This window comes from Equus przewalskii, chromosome 8 (assembly GCF_037783145.1).
Source record: "Equus przewalskii isolate Varuska chromosome 8, EquPr2, whole genome shotgun sequence".
Taxonomy (NCBI): domain Eukaryota; kingdom Metazoa; phylum Chordata; class Mammalia; order Perissodactyla; family Equidae; genus Equus; species Equus przewalskii.
The window spans coordinates 50430844-50451793 of NC_091838.1; the positions used below are offsets into that span (position 1 = coordinate 50430844).

Consider the following 20950-nt stretch of genomic DNA (forward strand, 5'->3'; position numbering starts at 1 on the left):
AATTTAAAAATAATGGCTTCGTAAGGGCCAGATTATTTTGTAATCATAGAATGGTGACTCTAGTAGGAAAGACATTAAAGGTAATTTACAATGAGGATTATTTTAAGCTTCAAAATGTGACAACATTAATTTTTTGTTTCTTTTACTTTTTGGTGGGAAAAATAGATTACCATTTGCTTAACAGGTAATCTAATTTTGAAAAAATAAAGAATATATGGTTTTCAGAATTGTTTAATTTACAAATGTAACAGATGTAGATTTTTTCACCATAAATTATCAGATTTTAAGCAGAATGAATTATAACTTCAGAATGGTTATAGAAGAAAGTGATACTTAAGCAAGTCCCTTAAAATGTATTGCTATATGTGTGTTCAGTATATCAGATGGTAAGAATGGAATAATATAGACATCCTACTGTATAACCAGGTCATGAAGTATCATTTATATGAGTGGTTTTAATGATTAGTATTTAAATTGTGCACTGAGAGATAGAATAATGATTAGAATATTTCTGCAATCCTCTAGGCAGTTTTTGTTTTTAAATTTTCAAGTCTCTGTGATTGCCTGCGAGTCTATAGCTAGCGTTCTAATGCAATATACATTTAGTTCCCGTACACCCAAGGCAAGCATATTGCATATGAATTTTCTTTTAGAATTCATAGGATTACTACATACCATTATATCAGGAAAAATTTGACATTCTCTAGGAAGAGGATGGCATAAGTTGAGACAATTAGGAAAACTAAGTTTCGTTCCTGTCCTGGTATTGTGTGACTTTTGTTTGACATGTCACTTCATGTCTTAGTGCTTCTGTTCTAAAATCTGTGAAATGAAAGCATCAATCTAAATAATTTCTAAGATCTCTTCTGAGTTTGACAGTTTATGATTTTTAAATTAATACTAGATTATAATTCTTGAAGTATTTGAAAGTATATTCATATAGCCAAATGTTTCTACTGCTTAAGTAATTTTTAAAAAGAAACTGAGAAGCTTCATTAATTCTATGTTACTATATCTAGGATATTGTGTGTTAAGCTTTGGTTTTTATCTCATCTCACATTCGTATAACATGGGAATGTTGAGGGCACTACTCTTTTAGAAAACTATTTTCATAGGAATTCGAGGAATAAGTAAAGCAGGCAAGCTTATCAGAATTATATAATTTATAGGACCACCATTAAGCAGGTAGTTGCATCAGGTGAATCCTCAATTTCAAGCCTTTAGGCTGAATAACCTAGAACCTGTGAGAATATTATTAGAAAGTATTTATAGGATTTAAAAGGAAGAAAGAATTGTTTCCCCTCATTGATGTCAACCTCTCTAATCATGCAGGATAACATAGTGACTGTGAGAAACAGTCTAACTTTCAGAATCTTAGGACATTTTATACCTCATAGTGCATATCAACATTGTGCAAGGAGGCAAAATAATGTTTCAAATCAAGCATAAAGGAAAACATTTTCACCAAATTTACATGAGCTTACTTCCTCTCCATATTGCATCTTTTGTATAGTTTTCATCTATTTCAGCCCTCACTTTCGTCACTTGTGTAGCATAATTCACTGTGGGAAGTGTTACCTAAAGAGCAAGTAAGCTTACCAATACTATTATAGCTACCATTTTGAGGTTGTTTTTCTTTGAGAATCTCTGGATCATTCCATGGGCTCTTTATACTCTAAGGCGTTTATACTCTTTGTACTCTAAGGATTTATACTTTATACTGTATGGTAGTGGTCTTGAAAGTGAGGTAGTATACCCCTGCTGTCGAAGGAAGGCTTTCTGGAGAGTAGATGGGTGTGCCTAACTTCAAGGGCAAAGATTTCCATGTGTATTCGTTCATTTTTTATTAAAATTGACCTACCTGAGAATAGTTTTGTGTTTTGTGAATTTTTCTTTTCAGCTCACTTTTATAATTGCTCTTCTACTCTTTGAAAGAAAATCATGCTCCTCAACCCTACCTAGGCTGAATCTAGTCTTTATATAATATACTTACTCAGCATGTAAAAATCTCTGGGGCACCAAACAAGGTCACAATTCCAGAATGCGTTGTCCTGAGGGAGAGTTCCATGAGGGCCAAGCCATGGGAAATTTTGTAAGAAATATAGAAGGGAGCAGAGCTTATTTCATTCAGGCAACAAACTTTTGGCAAGACTCTGGTGCCTCATCTCTCTTTGTAGAATTAGAATTTTGATGTAAGATGATTGTCATGGTGACCTATAATAAGACATTGATATGAAGTTAAAAATGAAGTCAGACTCTTTTTGATAGTCAGATTTGCCTGATGATTTGACAATGTGGACTGCTTTGTCAAACAGGTTATATAGTAGACATTTTCCATATATTGAATGAGATAAATCTGCAGCTCCAAGATTTGATAAAAATATAATTAAAGTACACCTACAATACACAACATATCTGAAAATGTATCTTTTCCAACTATTTAAACTTAAAATCTAAATGCTTTCTTAAAAATGTGTGAAAGGTACCTGGTTTTAGAGATTTATTTTATAGAAGAGAAAAAATATTTGCAGACTACTGCTATATAGCAGGTGAAAGGTATGCTTGGTTATTGGCATATGTGCATTTGAATACCATTGAATTTCACATAGGCCAGAACAGACTATGTATTTTTTGTTGCTGGAACAACCCTCAGATCTACTCTCCTGTAATTTTCAACTTTTTGAATGACACCACTATCCACTCTGTCACCCAAACCAGAAAGCCAGGAATCATCTCAGGTTTCTGTCCTTTACCACTCTTTTCCCCCAAGTTTTGGATTTTCTCTTTATATAAATAAACTACTAATTGCTGTCTTATTTAGGCTGTCATTTTCCATCACCTGGACTAATGTTAGTCTCCTAACTGGTCTTTGTGCTTCAGCATGGATTCCACAAACACATCCTTTACATGCTGCTGTGGTGATATTTTTAAAATACTAATCTGATCATTTTATCTTCTGCTTAAAAACTATTTAATGACTCCTTATCTCCTGAGTGAAGTTTCTAATGGCATAAAGAGCCCTCTCCCTATGACTTATTCCCTGCCTAACTCGAGGCATAAGCTTCGCTCCATTCTGTGTGCCCTAACCAAAGTACACTACCTGCACTTCTCTTAAATTATCACTGCTTATTATCTCTTATGCTTTTGCTTACCCTGCTACTTTAATCTGAAATACACCTCTGCTTCCCCCTAGAGCCCATCCCTACCCACAACCCTTACCCACTTGGTGAACACTGACTAATTTTTCTGGACTTAAGCATCATCTCCTCCATGATGCTTTCTTTGGGTATCCCATGTGAATTAACCACTCACTCTTTTGTGCCTCAATGGATTCTATAGACTTCTAATCTAGCAGTCAACATTTTATTATTAATTAATTACATCATTCTGACTCCTCTTTTTACTGTAGGCGTCTATGTGTTTGGCATGTAATAGGTCAGTAGTACAAATACTTGTTGAGTGTATTGAGTGAATGAGTGGAAGAAAGAACTCTGGTATACTTATCATGGGCTTGTTATTCTGGGATAGGCCTTGTCTTTTGATCCAGCTCCTTGCTGCAGCTCAGTCCTGTGATAATGTTTTCTTGAAGATGGCAGTCCAAACTTGTAGATGAATAACAAAAAGATAAACTGCATGGGCAGTATCTAGTTGTTGCAGTTCTTGAAAAAAGAGGCCAGGCTTGAGAGAGGAGATGGAACAATGTTGTAGTGGTATGAAAGACAGGTAGTTTTAGATTGATTACAGAAGGTAGGCAAAAAGAGACAAGTGATGGCAGTTTAACTGTGAAAAGTATACAGCACTGGTATAGAGGGAGGGATCTTTCTTTTTGGCAATACAGAGGGGGAAGTAGTAGGAGGAAGATTGAATATCTAGAGAAGGAGTCTGAGGGGAACTGACATTAATTTCCTACGTGACTGGGGAACTAATAATGGAAAGTTGCATAAAGAATAGTTGTTGGCAGATAAAATTGCCATATTTAATCTGAAAAGGTGCTATGACTATCAAGAGGAAATAACAGGAAAGAGAATAATAGAATCAATAAGTGATAATGAGAAGGTAGATTAACAGTTAAAGTAAATTGATCTTGAGGAGAGGGAGTGTGATTAGTTATCAGCAGAAGTGATAAAACAGTAAGGATGGCCATTGGGAGAGTTGATTATAAGGAAAAGATGGTGAGTATAAAATTATTTTAGAAAATAAAATACAATAAATTTTAAATAAATACTTTTGGACATACTCTAAATTATTAGGGTTTTCAAGTCTAATAATTATGACCTAAAATAATTAATTGATCAATTAAATTATAGAAAATATATATAAAGCCAGCAGGGGACACTGGCATTATATAGAGGTGGCATAGTGTGGTGGCTCTAGCCCAAGTTCTGAAGTGAGACTAAGTTTGATTTCCAGCTTTATTACTTGCTAGCTGTGTGACCTTGTACAAGATGCTTACTCTCTCTGCTTCAGTTTCATCTGTAATAGAAATAGTAATAGTACCTATCTCACAAGATTTTTGTGAATATAAAGTGAATTAATATTTTTGAAGCACTTAGACATAAACCTGGCACACAGTGAGTGCTATAAAAGTGTTTTGCAATAATTTTTGTGCTACTAGATTCCTTTTTAGCTACTATACATGTCAGATATCATGAGGGATGCTTTCACATATGTTTTCTTATTCAATTAGTCATATTTGTATATTGGGTTGAATATTCCTTATTGCATACATAAACTGAGTCTGCCATAATGAATATGTATGTAAAATATATAAAGCTATTTTAATCTTTAATCTTTTTTTGGTGTGTGTGTGAGGAAGATTGGCCCTGAGGTAACATCTTTTGCCAATCTTTCTCTTTTTGCTTGAGGAAGACTGTTGCTGAGCTAACATCTGTGCCAATCTTCCTCTGTTTTGTATGTGGGACGCCACTGCAGTGTGGTGTGATGAGCGGTGCATAGGTCTGCACCAGGGGTCTGAACCCCTGAATCCCAGTCTGCCAAAGCAGAACATGCGAACTTAACCACTATGCCACCAGGCCGACCCCTAATCTTTAATCTTTGAATTGAATCATGTAGTCTTTTTTTTTAAAAAAAAAAAAAACACAGACTAAGTGTAAAGTTGAAGTAAATATCTAAATGATTCAGGTGAAAATTCATTTTTAAAGAACATTTTAAATCCAAATTATCCATATGTCTAAAATAAAAATATTCCTCTACAGCAGGTTATTTTTTATATTTCATGTGAGATTTTAATCAGTCTTTGTCTTAAAGTCCTTGATAATATTTTACATTTATACATTACCTTTGATTTTCGAGCAACTCAATTCCAGTTTGATTATTAATGAAATTAATATCACTTTTGACAAAACATTGAAACTTCTGACTTAATTGTATTACTAAAATCTGATTAGAAGACATAGCTAATCCTTTTGTTTTAAGTTTCTATTCTTTGAAAGACTTGCCAGTTCAAAGAGAAGAACCATTTTGATCAGGGATCATCATTCTCATTCTTCAGTTTTTCTTTAACAATTTCGTTGGGAGATTTTATTCACTCCTATAGCTTCAAATATTATATATGTACTGATGATTTACAGATTGATTCCACCAGCCGGATTATTCTTTTGAGCTCCAGATCCACCTATACAGCTGCTTACTGAAAATCTCTGGATGTATAAATAGGCACCTCAAATTCACCTTGTCTATACTGAATTCATTATTTTCCCCAAATTTGCTTCTCATGTGTTTTTTTCATTCAAAGAATTGTCCTCTTGTTCTCCCAGTTGCCGAAGCCAGTCTCTGAAAGTCTCTCTACTCTTCCTGTTCCTCAATCAAGTCTTAAGGAACCTTACTTCTCAGTATCTCCTAAGTCAATCTACTTCTCTCCATTCTTCATGCTACTACTGTAGTACATACCACTCTCACAGTTGTTTTTTACTCGAAATATTTCAACAACTTCCTAATTGTTCTCCCTTTTTCCAGATTTGTCTCCTCCCAATCAGCCTGCACATTGTAATAGTGAACACTCAGTAAATAGTAGCTGATAAGCTTATGCCTTATTTATAAATCATGGGATAGATTTTTGTGTTTATTTTTTATTCCTATTGAAAGATAATAAAGATATGATGGCAGTAATATTTCATGTATATGTTATAGCTAAAATTGTACTTGTTTTATCTGTTAAGAGGGATTAGCTATTAGCAAACTATTAGCAAATTCATTAGTTATGACTTCATTTTGTTTCTTTTTTAAAATTTCTGCAATGTGAGTTATCTTGTGAAAGTATTAGCTTCTAAGTTTTTGCTAGATATTAATGTAGTTAACTCTGGAGACTTTAGTTCAAGTGTATCAGTTATAATCTAATCATTTTCAACTATTTCTATTCCCAATATGCCAGTTTTGTTTGTGCTTTTTGTATATTCCATGTTCTTTGCATAAAACGTTCTCTGTCACTGGTCTGGCCGACATTCTCTTCATTATTCTTTGAAGACCTCATTACTTCCCAGAACACTGCTCTTAATCCTTTCTCCAAATGCTAGTATTTCCTTAATCATTTGTGTTTCCGTAGTGCTTTGTTATTCTCTTGCTTTCATAACATGTCTCTGTTCTGCAATGATTTGTTCTTATTTATCTCTCACTACATTTAGCTGTTTTACTCCTTTTTTATGTCTCGGAAATCTAGTGTAGTGCCTGATGCATATGTAATGAGTGCTCCATAAATGATTTTTGTTGGACTAAATGATTGGCAATAGGTGTCCTTGACTGTGTACAATAGCTTTTATATGATCTTTAGTTTTACTGTGTACAATAGCTTTTATAGGATCTTTAGTTTCAATATTTGTAACAAATGAAACAGCCAAGAACACAGTAATGTAAAGGAGGCACTCCTATCCCTTGTATGCAATATCCTATGTGTTAATAGGCTAGAATATCAGGTAGAGAACTGTGTGCCAGCCACTGTATTGAGAGCTTTTCATGTTATTTTATTTAATTCTCAGAAAGCCTTATGAAGTAAATAATTCCCTGTTTTTCAGATAAGGAAGTAAAGGCTTAGAGGGCTTAAGAAAATTGCAGAAGATATACAGCTAAAAGTCTTATTTAAAAAAGGTGTAATTTTAAGATAAGTCTGTCTGATTGCAAGGTCCTTCCTCTTAGTCACAAGTATTATGTACTGCCACCCATATTTTAGAGAAGCAGTGATACCTCAAAACACATGATTTTAATTTTAATGTATAGGTTCTTGTAATATATCAGATCTTACTATTACATTATCATTTTTACTATTATTATCAATATTTTATATTTAAGTAAAGAGAAATGCAACTGTTTTTAATTTTAGCATATCTTAATATGTTTTCTTGGCCAAATCATATCTCTTATTTTATTTTTCCACATTTATAATATTGGGAAACTATGACCCAAAATTACCAATTGTAATCAATAATATTTTATCTTTAATGACTTTTTCTAATTAAATTTTTTCTTTTTAATTATAAAGTTTAGAAGACTTCTAAATTAGTGGGACAGAAATAACTTTTCAAAGCAATACGCTTAATTCATATTAAATCTTGTCTACTTTTGATAGTATATGATGAAATTAAAGATAAATAGTGATGCTGTGTTTTATTGTTTTTGTACATAAAAGCTTTTTTCTTTAACATTTTTTAGTTTCTCGCTTTGAGTTAATTGAATGTTTGATTAAGATTTTATTTGTGAAAAGAGCATTCTTTTTGATGTTTGGGTATTTAATGGCTTTTATAGAAATTATTCTGTTTATTTACCTTAACATATTCTTGTTTATAACATGCTCTTGTTTGAAATGTATGGAAAAAATTTTCCTCTTAAAAAGTTTATCTTCCAGTCAAAATGTAATTTAGACTTTTTCAGAATTTTTATTTCACTAACAAACTCTTAAAGACTCTTATTTGTTTTAAGAATGGGATTAATTATTTCTTCCTGTTTTGTCTTTTCTGTCCTTTCTAACTTGCTTTCGTGGATATTCACACCAGGAGGACAAAGTGGTTAGAGTCTTTTTTCTGTCTAATATTTTTTTCTTGTTATTATTGCTAGTTTTAATTTTATAGTTGTATTTAATTTATATACTTCTAAATGTTTTGTTACAGTTGTAGTGCATGATAATTGCTAAACATTAAGATATATTTTAAGCATGCTATCTGATTTACTGAAAAGCACATTTTATTATATTATAGAGGAAAATTTGATTATTTGATACTTAAAGAAGCTTGCCTCTTTAGAATTTATTTATTTATTTTTTTAAAGGAGATCTTATAGAATTCCTCTGTGTGATAAGAGTTTCTTTGCTCATATTTTACTTCCCTAAATTCATCATTGTAGTGGTCATAATTTTTAAAAGAAACTTCTGAGTTAGTATTGTAATAACAAATCACAATAATATTGAACATGGATCTTCCAAAGGATATATTTACAACTGATTTAAATATTTAATGTATTTTAATTTTTCTTAACAATATGTTTTAGAGACTGGTAAAATGTCTATCTTATATTCTCAGGTTGAATATTAGATGTGTTTATAATTTAAAAATACTCAGGCATATAGAATTTGACTACAGGCTAGATTTTAATAATCTGCTAGTGTCTGCCCTTAGAAGTCTGATTTGAGTTTGGATCTGCTCTGGAGATTGACGACATCCTGCAAATATAGATAAAATCCTTCTATTTTGATTTTTTGATGAGTCAGACTAAAACTTGAGGTCTTTTCAAGTTTTCCAAATTAAATTGGCTTAAAACCCAAAGAGAACATCCTTCAGCTGAGATCTTCTAAAGAGTGCCTTCTTTTTTGCGAATTGGAGCTTTTTTATTCTCTTTAGTCTTCAGTTACTAGGTTGGGGATAATGTGGATGTTGGCAAATACTGATGTGGGTTTAGAATGAAAGCTCTGAGCAGAAGAAAAGATAAACGTGACTACCTTCTTCTCCTTTTTTTTTTTTTTTTACCTATAAGAATTCTACCAAACTTTTAAGGCAGTTTTGAAGATGTTCAGGTCAGTTACTTAGACATCTCCCAGACTGTGCATCATCCTCAATTCCAGCAGGTTCCCTAGAGACCTTACCAGTTTTTGCCAGCCAACCTTATTAGCTAAGTAATGCAATTCAGGCAATTCAAGTAGTGCAAATTAGGCAATCCACTGCCTTTAGAATCTCTAGTGCTAATTTTGTGTCCAGAGTTAACACAGGATACATAATGTTTTCATTATTGTCTGTAGATTTCATAATGAATTCTGACACCTATCCTGGAAATGAGACAGTGATAACTCAGCTATGAAAATGACTTTCATGTATTGACAAGATTTCATAATGTGCCAGTCTATATTTTAAACCATGGATTGACTAACAGATTAAAGTATACTAATTTTATGTGTATTTGGAACATTAAAATAAATTTCAACAGGCCTTTTTATGACACTCTTTATGCAGCACTGTTCAATAGAACTTTCACCAATGATGAAAATGTTTTATATCTTCATCCAATACAGTAAGCTTTAGTCACATGTGGATATTGAACACTTAAAACGTGGCTAGTGTGACTGAGAATTGAATTTTTAATTTTAATTAGTTTTAATTAAATTTAAATACCCATATGTGGCTAGTGGCTAAAGAAACCCCAAGCTTGCATAGCAAACATTCTGACTATTCAACCTCTAAGGCAATACCCTGTGCTCATAGTAACAGTATGATACATATAAAGCAGTGGAGATAAAAGCTGTACAAAATGCAAGAAGGGTACACTTGCCAATGCAAATCTCATGTATTGCTAAGGAGGATAATGGACAAGGGACATACTCCCAAAGGGCAGAACCAGGGAATATGAATGACAAAAGTCAAGGGAGAACCTCCTGGGTAGCTGAATCAGGGGCTGCCAGATAGGATATCCAAGGAAATTGAGGTATTGCTCATGTAGGGATTGTTGTGTGCTGTGAACAGTTGGCCACTGTATATTTCTCATTTTTCCTGTTTTTGAATGAGAGTTTTTGTTGCAGTTACCCTGTTCCTTCTCCATCATTGTGTCTTGGGTGTACTGGGAATAGATAACTTGTCTTTCAGCGTATAGGTCAGTGGTTCACAATGATCCACACTCGGCCATGATGGAAAGATTTGCTCTACCTCAGAGATCCTAGATTCAGAGCTAGATTTGATGACTAGATGGAACTTTGGGATTATCTCCCTTAGGGAGAGGGAGAATTGCTACATGTAAAATATATGTATGGAATGTTGAGAAGTTGAAAGAGCAGACTGTTCTAGACCCTGTTTAATGGCTGTCCTAACAGACATTTCCAATTTCCTTCTCTCTTGCAACCCCCGATAGAAGGACTTGAAAAATATAAAATTGCTTAGTTTTCCTTGCAACTGAGAATGGCTCTGTGCCACAGTTCTAGCAAATGAGGTATAAGAAAATTTATGAGGGCTTCTAGGAAGTCATGATAAAAAAGAAAGATGTAGCTGGCACTGCCTTTTAAGGCAAAAGTGATGTCTTGAGCTTCACTAGCCATTTGTGAAGACGAGGGAAGAGCCAAGAATATTTGAGTTATTAGTCATGACATTGTTGGGCCATTGATCCAACACCATCAGAAACCTTTCTCCAGTGTGAGAAAACTACCCACTCCCAATTTGTTTCTGCCATCAGTGGCCAGATTTTCTGTCACTTATAGCCAAAATCGTTCCTAATGGAAATGTTAGTGGAGATGCAGTGTACAGGAGGGAAACCATACAAACAGCTAGAGGTGTTCTTCAGAAATATATAAGTGGAATAAAGAAGCACATGTTTTGATCATTGGCCAGATACTCATCTCTCTGCTTTTATCTCTATAAATGTTTGAAGAATTAGGATCACTTAACACATCTGCTCATGTATTACATATAAATTACCTCAGGTTGCAAACAGTAAATTAATATGAATGTGTTGGTTTTAGAGAATGAATATTTCCTTAAATATGAATACATTCTATTTCACATAGAATCAAAGCAAAGGAGGTTGAATTTTTTTTAATGTAATTTGGATGTTTCTCAGACTTGTTAGGATGAGTCGAACAAATAAGTAAACTAAACTTCCATGGTGCATTATTTGCCATAGATTAGGACATTTATATATCTGTTCATCTTTTAGTAAATACTGACCTGCTAGTGTCTAGTGAGAGCATAGTGAAATTATAGTTTTTGGAACAAAGTGATGATCATTTCACTGTCTAGAGACAATATTATCTGTTTATGCAAAGACCACTTTAATGAGGATCTTAAATTATTCCTCTCTCTTTTTACAACAGTTCTTTTAGGATGCCAATATCTCTTGAGACAATAATAAATAAAAATTTCACTTGTTATTGACAGGTTATTAACTTTTATTATTAAAAAATGATGTTACTAATGGTATGTTATTGAAATGAAGGGTGTGGAAGGATGATACATGACCTATAGTATTTCTCACATTTCAGAAGCATAAAGCTAAAGGTTATCTGTTGGGTTGCAGCTACAGCTATGACATTCAGAGCAAAGTGCTCTTTGTTTTTGCTGCAATCTGATGCTTTTTCTGATTTAAGTACCTTATTCAGGCTTCCGTATCCTATGTGTTTATCTAGTTGCCCATTGTTATTCTCTTACGGAGTTGCAATTTAGCATATACTTAAAAGCATTTTCAAGTTAAAGTATGTTTGATTGTTCCATTTCATCTAGGTAATAGCTGTGTGGAGCTGCATTCCAGTAAATATTGTCTTAACAGTGGTAGATTATTTGCTTTTGCATTTATATTTAATACAAAAACATGTATATGACTTTAATAAAATTGTTCTAGAAACTGAATATAACAGCTTTGTCAGGGCTAACTCTTATAATAAAATCACAAGTTTAAATACTACTACTACTATTCTGCCTCTTTTATTATGAGCCTGACAAAACCCAAAATTCTTACATCATTTAGTAGGAAAGCAATACAAACATCCAGAGTTTCTCATCAACTATATAGAGTATTTTGGACTATCTTATTTAGACAACATACCATTCAACAAGAATCTAGAAGAAAATACATCTAGAAGGCAGGGAGTAAATCAAAAGACAGAGAGGGGCTGCTGAATATTTGTTTGAATATGTTATACACTCTAAGCTTAGTGGAAATTTATCATTTTAAAAATCATTCACCTGGTTATTTGCATATTTTGAGTAAATACAGAAGTGAGCATTGAAAATCTGACTTAAGTCTCTTATAAAAATGGGTTAAAAACTCACAGTGTGAAAATTTTGTGAAATAAAATGTCTGTAAAATGAAATATCTCAAGGAAATTAAAATATATATATATATGATGAGAGAAAATACTGACAAGGATAATATGTTGAAGTTTTATGGAAGTTGATCTTACTAATAAGAACTGATTTAAAGTGACACTCATTTTGGCTACGACAGTTTAGAGGAAGTTGGAGCGACTACAAAGTACAATTGCACCATAGCTAACTTCTTGAACGCAGGGACAGGCCATACATTTTGATTATATATTGCTACTTTTCCATCTTTTGGATAACTTTTGCTTTGATTGAGTTATTCCAATTATGTATACCATTCCATCCAATCTGTAACTGAAAATGAGACCTGTTTATTTATCCTCTATGAGATTCCCTTAACTACTGTATTCTCTCCTTATGTGTGAGGAATACATTCCAAGACCGCTAGTGGATGCCTCAAACATCCGATAGTACTTAACCCTATGTATATACTATGTTTTTTGCTATACATACATGCTAATGATAAAGTTTAATTTTATAACTTAGGCACAGTAAGAGATTAACAACAATAACTAATAATAGAACAAGTATAGCAATATGCTGTAATAAAAGTTATCATAGATCTTAGCAACCTTAGCATACGATTTTTTTCTTGCCTTATTAAGTAAGGAACTTTTACCTTTTCACTTAAAGGAAGCACTTTACAGCTTCTCTTTGGCATCTGAATTGCCAGCATCACTATGCTTGCACTTTGGGGCCATTATTAAGTAAAATAAGGGTTACTTGAACACAAGCACTGGGATACCATGATAGTTGATCTGATAACCAAGATGGCTACTAAGTGACTAATGGGCGGGTAGCATAGACAGCATGTACACGCTGGACAAAGAGATGATTCATGTCCTGGGCAGGATGGCGTGGGCTAGCAGGAGATTTCATCACGCTATGCAGAATGGTATGTGATTTAAAACTTCTGAATTGTTTATATCTGGAATTTTCCATTTAATATTTTTGGACCATGATTGACCATGGGTAAATGAAACCATGGAAAGCAAAACCATGGATAAGGAAGGGCTATTGTTAAATGCCATAGATGAGAGTTTATGAGCCCCTGAAATAGAAAGTGTCAGTATCTATATGGGGTGACAGATTTGAGAGTTGAGAGTTAAAACTGAGAAGTTTGGTGGTTGAATAAAAAGCCAGGATGACAACTAGATTATTGCATTGAATGAGGATATTTGTGCTGAATCCAGCATATGGAAGATAGAGGGCATATTTACGGCAGAGAGGGAAGGCAGTGATTTTAGTTGTGGAGATACGGAGTTGAAAGAGCTTTAGGAAACCAAGGAAGAGATGTTTATTAATAATAACAGCTAAGACTTATTAAACAATCATTATGTATGAAGAACACTGTCATAAACTTTTTAACGCGTATTATTTCATTTCATTCTCACGACAACTTCCATCTAACAGTGAGCTGTGGGAGAGGGCCTAACGGGGGTAAGGTGAGATGTAACATGAAATGGTTAAGGACACAAACTCAGCTCTCAGAATGCCTGAGTTTTGAGCCAGGCTCTATCACTTTGCTAACTATAGTATTTGGGCCAATTACTTTATAACTTTAAGCATCACTTTCCTTATCTGTAAAAAAGAGGTAATAAATAAGTATACAAGTATCGGGTTGTTATGTTTAATTATTGATTCCTTCCCCACAACTCTGAGGACCCTCTTTCCTAAGTACTAAAAAGGAAAGTATAACCCACCATCATGTTCCAAAAATAAACAGGAGAATTTATTATATTTAATAGAAAAGATAAAATAGAACAATGTATAGTATTGGCTTGATGATTGCCATGTGATACTCTTAGTTGTTGGGTCCAGCGGTGATCTAACAGGTCCTGGATGTATTCTTCCCCCATTGGCTCTGCTTGATCTCTCCAAGGCCTAGGTTTAATTTATCTGACCAGGACAGAGCCTGGAGAGAACTCATTATGGGCCAGTTCTTTTTTGTGTGGAGCTGCTTGTGAGTCCTTATTCCCTGGCAGAATAAATTCATTTTTCATTTTCATGATCCCTTTCTCCATTTTCTTCTTCTTTTATGGCAGTCTCTGCCCTCAACGCCCTTCCACCTAAATGGCACTTTCAGTTCCCTTAACTCCTTCCTCTGGTCCCACCCTATCCTCCAATTCCTATGAGTCTTTAGAATATAGTTCTTCATCACTGCCATGTTATGGTATATACAAAATATTTATGCTTACATTAAAGAAGATTATGTATTTGTATAAGTAATGTAGGAACATGGTACAAAATTCAAAAGATAGAAAAGTATATATAATGAAAACAACGTTTCTTTTCCATCCCTGGCCTTCAGTCCTCCAATTTTTCAGTACCTCAGTTCTTTTCCCCATAGGCAACCAGTTATTATTTTCTTTTATATATTCTAAGAGATATTATATTGACATACAGTTTTTACACAAATAGTCTGCAGCTTAATTTTATCTCTTACTTGTATGTCTTGGGAATTTTTCTATGTTGATACATATAGAATTATCACATTTAACTTAGTGAATTCATTATTACCTTGTATGGATATGCCAAAATTTATTTAACCAGATTATATCTAATATTTTGCTATTATAAATATAGTTATATATATCTCTCACATTGCATACGTGCAAGTAAACCTGTAAGGTAAATTCCTTAAGATGGAATTGCAGAACATTTGAAATTTTGATCAGTATGCCAAATTGCCCTCTCTAACCGTTGTATTGATTTATATTTCCACTAATAGCATGGCGAATGATTGTTTCCACATCCTTGAAAACACAATATATCCAACTTTTGTATCTTTACCAATTTCATTATAATTTTAATTTGCAATTATGTTACTATGAGTGATGTTGAACATCTTTTCATGTTTGGAATCCATTTGTGTTTCCTTTTCTTTGTACTGTCTATTCATGCTTTCAAAGAAGAGGAAAACTCTGCATTGTGTTTAGGTTCTAAAATAATCAAAAGTAGTTTTATTAATATGTACTCATTGAAGCAAGATACTTTATCAAGCAATAGAAGTTGCACTATGTTTTTAAGTGGAGAATTGGAGGACAAAGGGGCTAGAAGAAGGCAGAAAAGGAAAAAAAAACCAAAACTCCATAGTTCTACTTCCTTTTCAAAATGTTTATGATAATTTCGCATGTTTATTTTTCCGCATGACCATTTAGAAACAGTTTGTTTAGCAAGTTCACTGCAAAGTAATTTATGTCTTAAATGATAAACAAGTAAAATTTATGAACCATCACTGTTAGCCATACTAACTATAACAATGTCTTATGACTTCGTGCATTTATTTTCAAAATGATGTTTTAAATGTTTCTAAAAACTTAAAGTATATGCAAATGTGGAGATGGGATTTATACTTTTAAAGATAAAGACAGGTTCTGTAGTACATCTGAAAGCTGTTTTCTTCCTTGATACTAAGTGTCAGGAAATGTAAGGAGGATGAAACTCATAAGGGAAGTAGAGTATAGGAAAATCCCATTTGAATTGACACATTTAATTTTAGTCTGAGTTCAAATAATGGATCTTTGTAACTAATGAGGTGTTTACTAAAATCTAAGTGACTGCTTCATAGCTTCCTTTTAATCAAAATTCTATTTCTTTAGTAAGAGGAGACTTTAGTTCTGATTTCATATTTTCCTTATCATGTAGGGGCTTGCATTTTTCTTACTCTATATCGTTCTTTGCTCATTTGCATTAGTGTTTTTTTTTAATATCAGTCCTTTATATGTTAAAGAATGTAATTCTTTATAACATATGCTGCAAATATCCCAGGTGTTCATTTTTTTTCTTTTATTTATTTGTATGTAAGAATGCTTACTTGCCTTTTTGTCAAATTTATCAGTCTTTTTTAGCATCTGGATTTTATCTCACATGTAATAAAACCTTTACTCCAAGATTACAAAAACAAATTCTTCCATATTCTATCATGGCTTTTTGTGTGTGTGTGTGTGTGTGTGTGTGTGTGTGTGCGCGCGCTGGAGGCATTCAATTTTTTTTAATTAAAAAAATTTTTTTAATTGCAGTAACATTGGATTATAATAATATATAGCTTTCAGATGTACGTTGTAATGTATTTCCAATTCTGTGTAGATTACATCATGTTCACCACCCAAAAACTAATTATAGTCCATCCCCTCACATGTGAGCCTAATCACCCCTTTTGCCCTCCCCCCCTTACTCTATGGTAACCACCAGTCCGATCTGCATTGCTATGTGTTTGTTTGTCATTGTTTTTATCTTCTACTTATGAGTGAGATCATACGGTATTTGATTTTCTCCCTCTGACTTATTTCACTCAGCATAATGCCCTCAAGGACCACCCATGTTATCACAAATGGCCGGATTTCATAATTTCTTATGGCTAAGTAGTATTCCATTGTGTATATATACCACATCTTCTTTATCCATTCGTCCCTTGATGGGCAGCTAGGTTGCTTCCAAGTCTTGGCTATTGTGTATAATGCTGCAATGAACATAGGGGTGCATGTATCATTATGCCTTTGCGTTTTCAAGTTCTTTGGATAAATACCCAGCAGTGGGATAGCTGGATCATATGGTAGATCTATTCTTGATTTTCTGACGATACTCCATACTGCTTTCCATAGCGGCTGCACCAGTTTGCACTCCGACCAGCAGTGTGCGAGGGTTCCCTTCTCAACACATCCTCTCCAACACTTGTTGTTTCCTATCTTGTTGATTATAGCCATTCTGACTGGAGTGAGGTGATACCTCATTGTAGTTTTGATTTGCATTTCCCTGTAGCTAATGATGAGCATCTTTTCATATGCCTGTTGGCCATCCATATATCTTCTTTGGAGAAATCTCTGTTCAGATCATTTGTCCATGTTTTAATTGGGTTGTTGGTTTTCTTGTTGAGATGTATGAGTTCTTTGTATATTTTGGATATTAACCCCTTATCTGATATATTGTTTGCAAATATTTTCTCCCAATTGTTAGGTTGTCTTTTCCAATTTTTTAAGTATGTAGGGCTTTGGCATTCAGAAATTATTTTGGTGTAGGTTATAGGGTATGGATCCAACTTTATTTCATATTTTTACCCATTTGTCATAATGCTATTTATTGAATAATTCATTTTTTATCCACTAATGTACACAGCCACTTTTTTCACATATAGAATTCCCATATGCATTATGGTCCATTTCTGGAGTCTTTACTCTGCACATTGATTTTTCTATTCTTGAGCCAGTACCGAGTACTATGTAGTTTAACAGCTGTATCTTTTTAATATATATTACTAGTACCTTGTAGTATTGGTCAGTGGCATATTAGGGAGTGGCAGTGGGACTGGGACACTCTGGCTAGGGGCAATATGGGGAGGAAGAGAGTATTGTCTGTATAGAATATTAAAAAAATAATAAAACTAACTAAAAGTTGGCCTGTTTATTGTAATCTCTATATGTAGGCAATTGTAAACCTTTTGATGGGGCAGATTACATCAAATCCCTCCCATCCACCCCTAATGTTACACCACTGGAGCTAGTTTCTTCACATTGCTCTTCTTTTGTTTTCAAAAATTTCTTGGCTATTTCTTTTATTTCCTTAAAAAAAATTGAAGTGTAATTTACAATAAAATGTACAAGATTTAAGTATAGTTTGATGAGTTTTGAAAAATATGTATATTCCCATGTAACCATCACTTTCATCAAGATATATGTTATTCCCATCATCCTAGGAAGTTCACTCATGCCCTTTTCCTGTCAGTTCTTCACCCGCCTCTCCCAAGAAGCAATCAGCCTTCTGACTTCTATTACTATAGATAGGTTAGGTTGTTCTTGGACTTCATATAAATAGAATCATATAGTAAGTACTGTCTTCCTTCTCTCAGTTCAAAGTCTAAGAAATTAATCCATGTTATTGCCTATGTCAAGTTTGTTCCTTTTTATTCCTGACTATTACTGTATTGTATGAATATGCCACAATTTGTTTATCTGCTCTCCTGTTTCAGGGCATGTGGGTTGTCTTTTTTTTTTTGGCTAGAATAAATAAAGTTACTATAAACATTTGTGTTATAGCTCTTTTTGGGGACATATATTTTCATTTCTCTTTGATGATAAATACCTAAAAGTAGAATTGCTGGGACAAGAAGTTAGGTATATGTTTAACTTTCATTATGGTTTTCCGAAGTTCACGTACAATTTTATACTTCCATCAGCAATATGTGAAAGTTCTGGTTGCTCCACAACCTCACCAGCATTTGGTGTTGTCAGTCTTTTCATTTAAGTTATTTTAGTGGGTGCGAAGTGGTTTGGATTTTATATCTACTTCCAATGATTAATGATGTTGAGCATCATTAGTGTCTATTGGCCATCCATATTACTTCTCTTGTGAAACGTCTGCTTAAATGCTTGCCTATTTTAAAATTTCTTTTTGTCTTTTTCTTATTGATTTGCAGGTGTTCTCCCTATATGTATTCTGAATACTGGCATCAGATATATGTATTGAGAATATTTTCTCCCAGTGTATGGCTTGCCTTTTCATTTCTTAATGGTGCATTTTGGAGAACAGAAAATTTTAATTTTGATGAAGTCCAGTTTATTAATTTTTTCTTTTATGGTTAGTGATGTTTGTAGCCTAAGGTATCTTTGCTTACCCTAGAGTTGCAAAGATATTCTCTTTGCTATACTTGCTTGTTTATTTTTCCTTCTATATGTTAGAATCAATCTATTTAGTCCTAAATAAATAATATAGGTATTTTTTTACTGCCATCACATTTAATTTTGGATAAATTTGGCAAGAATTGTCATTATTATGATATTAAGTCTTCATGTTCAAAATAGAATATAGTTTTTGAGTTATTCATCCTTCTTTATATCCTTCAATAGCATTATTTATATTAATTTTGCATATTTCTCAATAATTTGTTTTAAAATCATAAGTGAAATATTTTAATTTTCTGCTTATTTTTACCTGGGAATACATTGATTTCTGTGTCTTAATATTGTGCACAGCTACCTTTCTAAATTATATTGTTTATCAGAATTTTCAGTTGTTTCTTTTGAGTTTTAACAGTATGAAACCATATGACCTGAAAATAATAATAATTTACCTCCTCCTTTCTCGTTTATTTCTCTTGTTTAATTGCATTAGCTAGAACCTTCAAAAAACCTGAAATAAAAATATATTCACTAAAATAATCTATATAACTTGTCATTTTGTTATATTTTAAAATTTACTTTGCAATTGTATAATTACTTTCAAGGTTTTCCCCTTGCCCCCATCCACCCTGTGCAAACATGTTTTCCATTTCTGTTGCAGATTTATCCCAGTTTTGCTTGGAGGTTTCTTGATATATGAATTTCCTGCTTCATGGTCTTAAAGGTTATAAATCATTCACCTCTCTTTGGCCAGCTCCAATTCTAAAGACAGTCACTGAGACATGTTAGTTAGAGAAATTTTTGACTGCTTAATGGAGAAGTGATTAAGATAGGGTTGAACTATGGGATAAAAAGGCAGATAATTTTTTTTTTAACCTGATGTAAAATTCGCATAGAGACCAAGGAGGACAATGAAAAGAAACCATAAAATATTTTTCTTGTTGGTTTTGCCTTTATTTAGTTTTTTTTTCTTCTATCAATATCATCACATGATTTTTCTCCATTAATCTGTTATGTGGTAAATCGAAATCTTTCATTTTCATAAAGAGCTTTACATCTTTGGGATAAAACTCACTTGGTTTTGATATAATATTCTTAAAAATATATACATTTCTGAATTTGCTTTACTAGTATTTTGTTAAAGATTTCTCCACCTATGTTCATGAGGGTATGGGTCTGTAAATTTCTGCTCTTTTTTTTGGAGGAACATTAGCCCTGAGCTAACTGCTGCCAATCCTCCTCTTTCTGCTGAGGAAGACTGGCCCTGAGCTTACATCTGTGCCTGCCATTCTCTACTTTATATGTGGGATGCCTACCACAGCATGGCTTGCCAAGCGGTGCCATGTCTGTACCCGGGATCGGAGCCGGTGAACCCCTAGCTGCCGAAGCGGAACGTGCGCACTTAATTGCTGCACCACCAGGCCGGCCCCTGTAATTTTCTGTTCTTCTATGTTCTTTTCTGGTTTTGGTTTTAAGATTATGCTGACCTCATAAAATGAATGGTTTTATTCCTTCTCGATTTTCTGAAAGAGTTTGTGTTATTTCTTTCTTAGACATATGATAGAATTCACCAGTAAGGCCAACTGAGTCTCGAGTTCTCTATGGGAAGTTCTAAAATTACGTGTTCAATTTTTAAAAAAATATATAGAACTATAGATTATTTCTTGTGTCTTCCTGTTAAGTTGTTTTTGTGGGAATTTGTCCATTTTATCTAAGCTGTTGAATGTATTGCCATTAAGCTATTCATTATATCCACTGATTAGCCATCAATATTGGATATGGTCCGTATAGATGTCCTTTCTCTCATGCTTGATACTGATAATTTCTGTTTTCTCTCTCTCCACAATCAATGATTGGTAGGGATGAGTTAATTTTGGTTTTATTGTTTTGTTTTGTTTACTTTTTTAAGTTGTTTTCTGTTCTTATCTTCATTATTTCCTTCCTTCTACTTCCTTTGGGTTTATTTTGTTTCATTTCCTAGCATCTTAAAGTGGAAACGTGCCTTATTCATTTTATACTGTTCTTTTCTAACACAGA

General features: G+C 33.4%; 1 protein-coding gene across 34 annotated transcripts in view; it reads left to right on the forward strand.

Annotated features, from left to right (window-relative positions):
* Positions 1 to 20950, forward strand: part of RIMS2 (regulating synaptic membrane exocytosis 2) — a 573066-nt gene that overhangs the window by 137931 nt on the left and 414185 nt on the right. For 22 of the 34 annotated variants that reach the window (XM_070630747.1, XM_070630761.1, XM_070630775.1 and 19 more), the window contains one exon: positions 8004 to 8015. The exons of the other annotated variants lie outside the window; for them this stretch is intronic. In XM_070630747.1, the coding sequence (XP_070486848.1) occupies positions 8004 to 8015 (12 nt within the window). The remainder of the gene's footprint in view (positions 1 to 8003; positions 8016 to 20950) is intronic. 34 annotated transcript variants of the gene reach the window in all.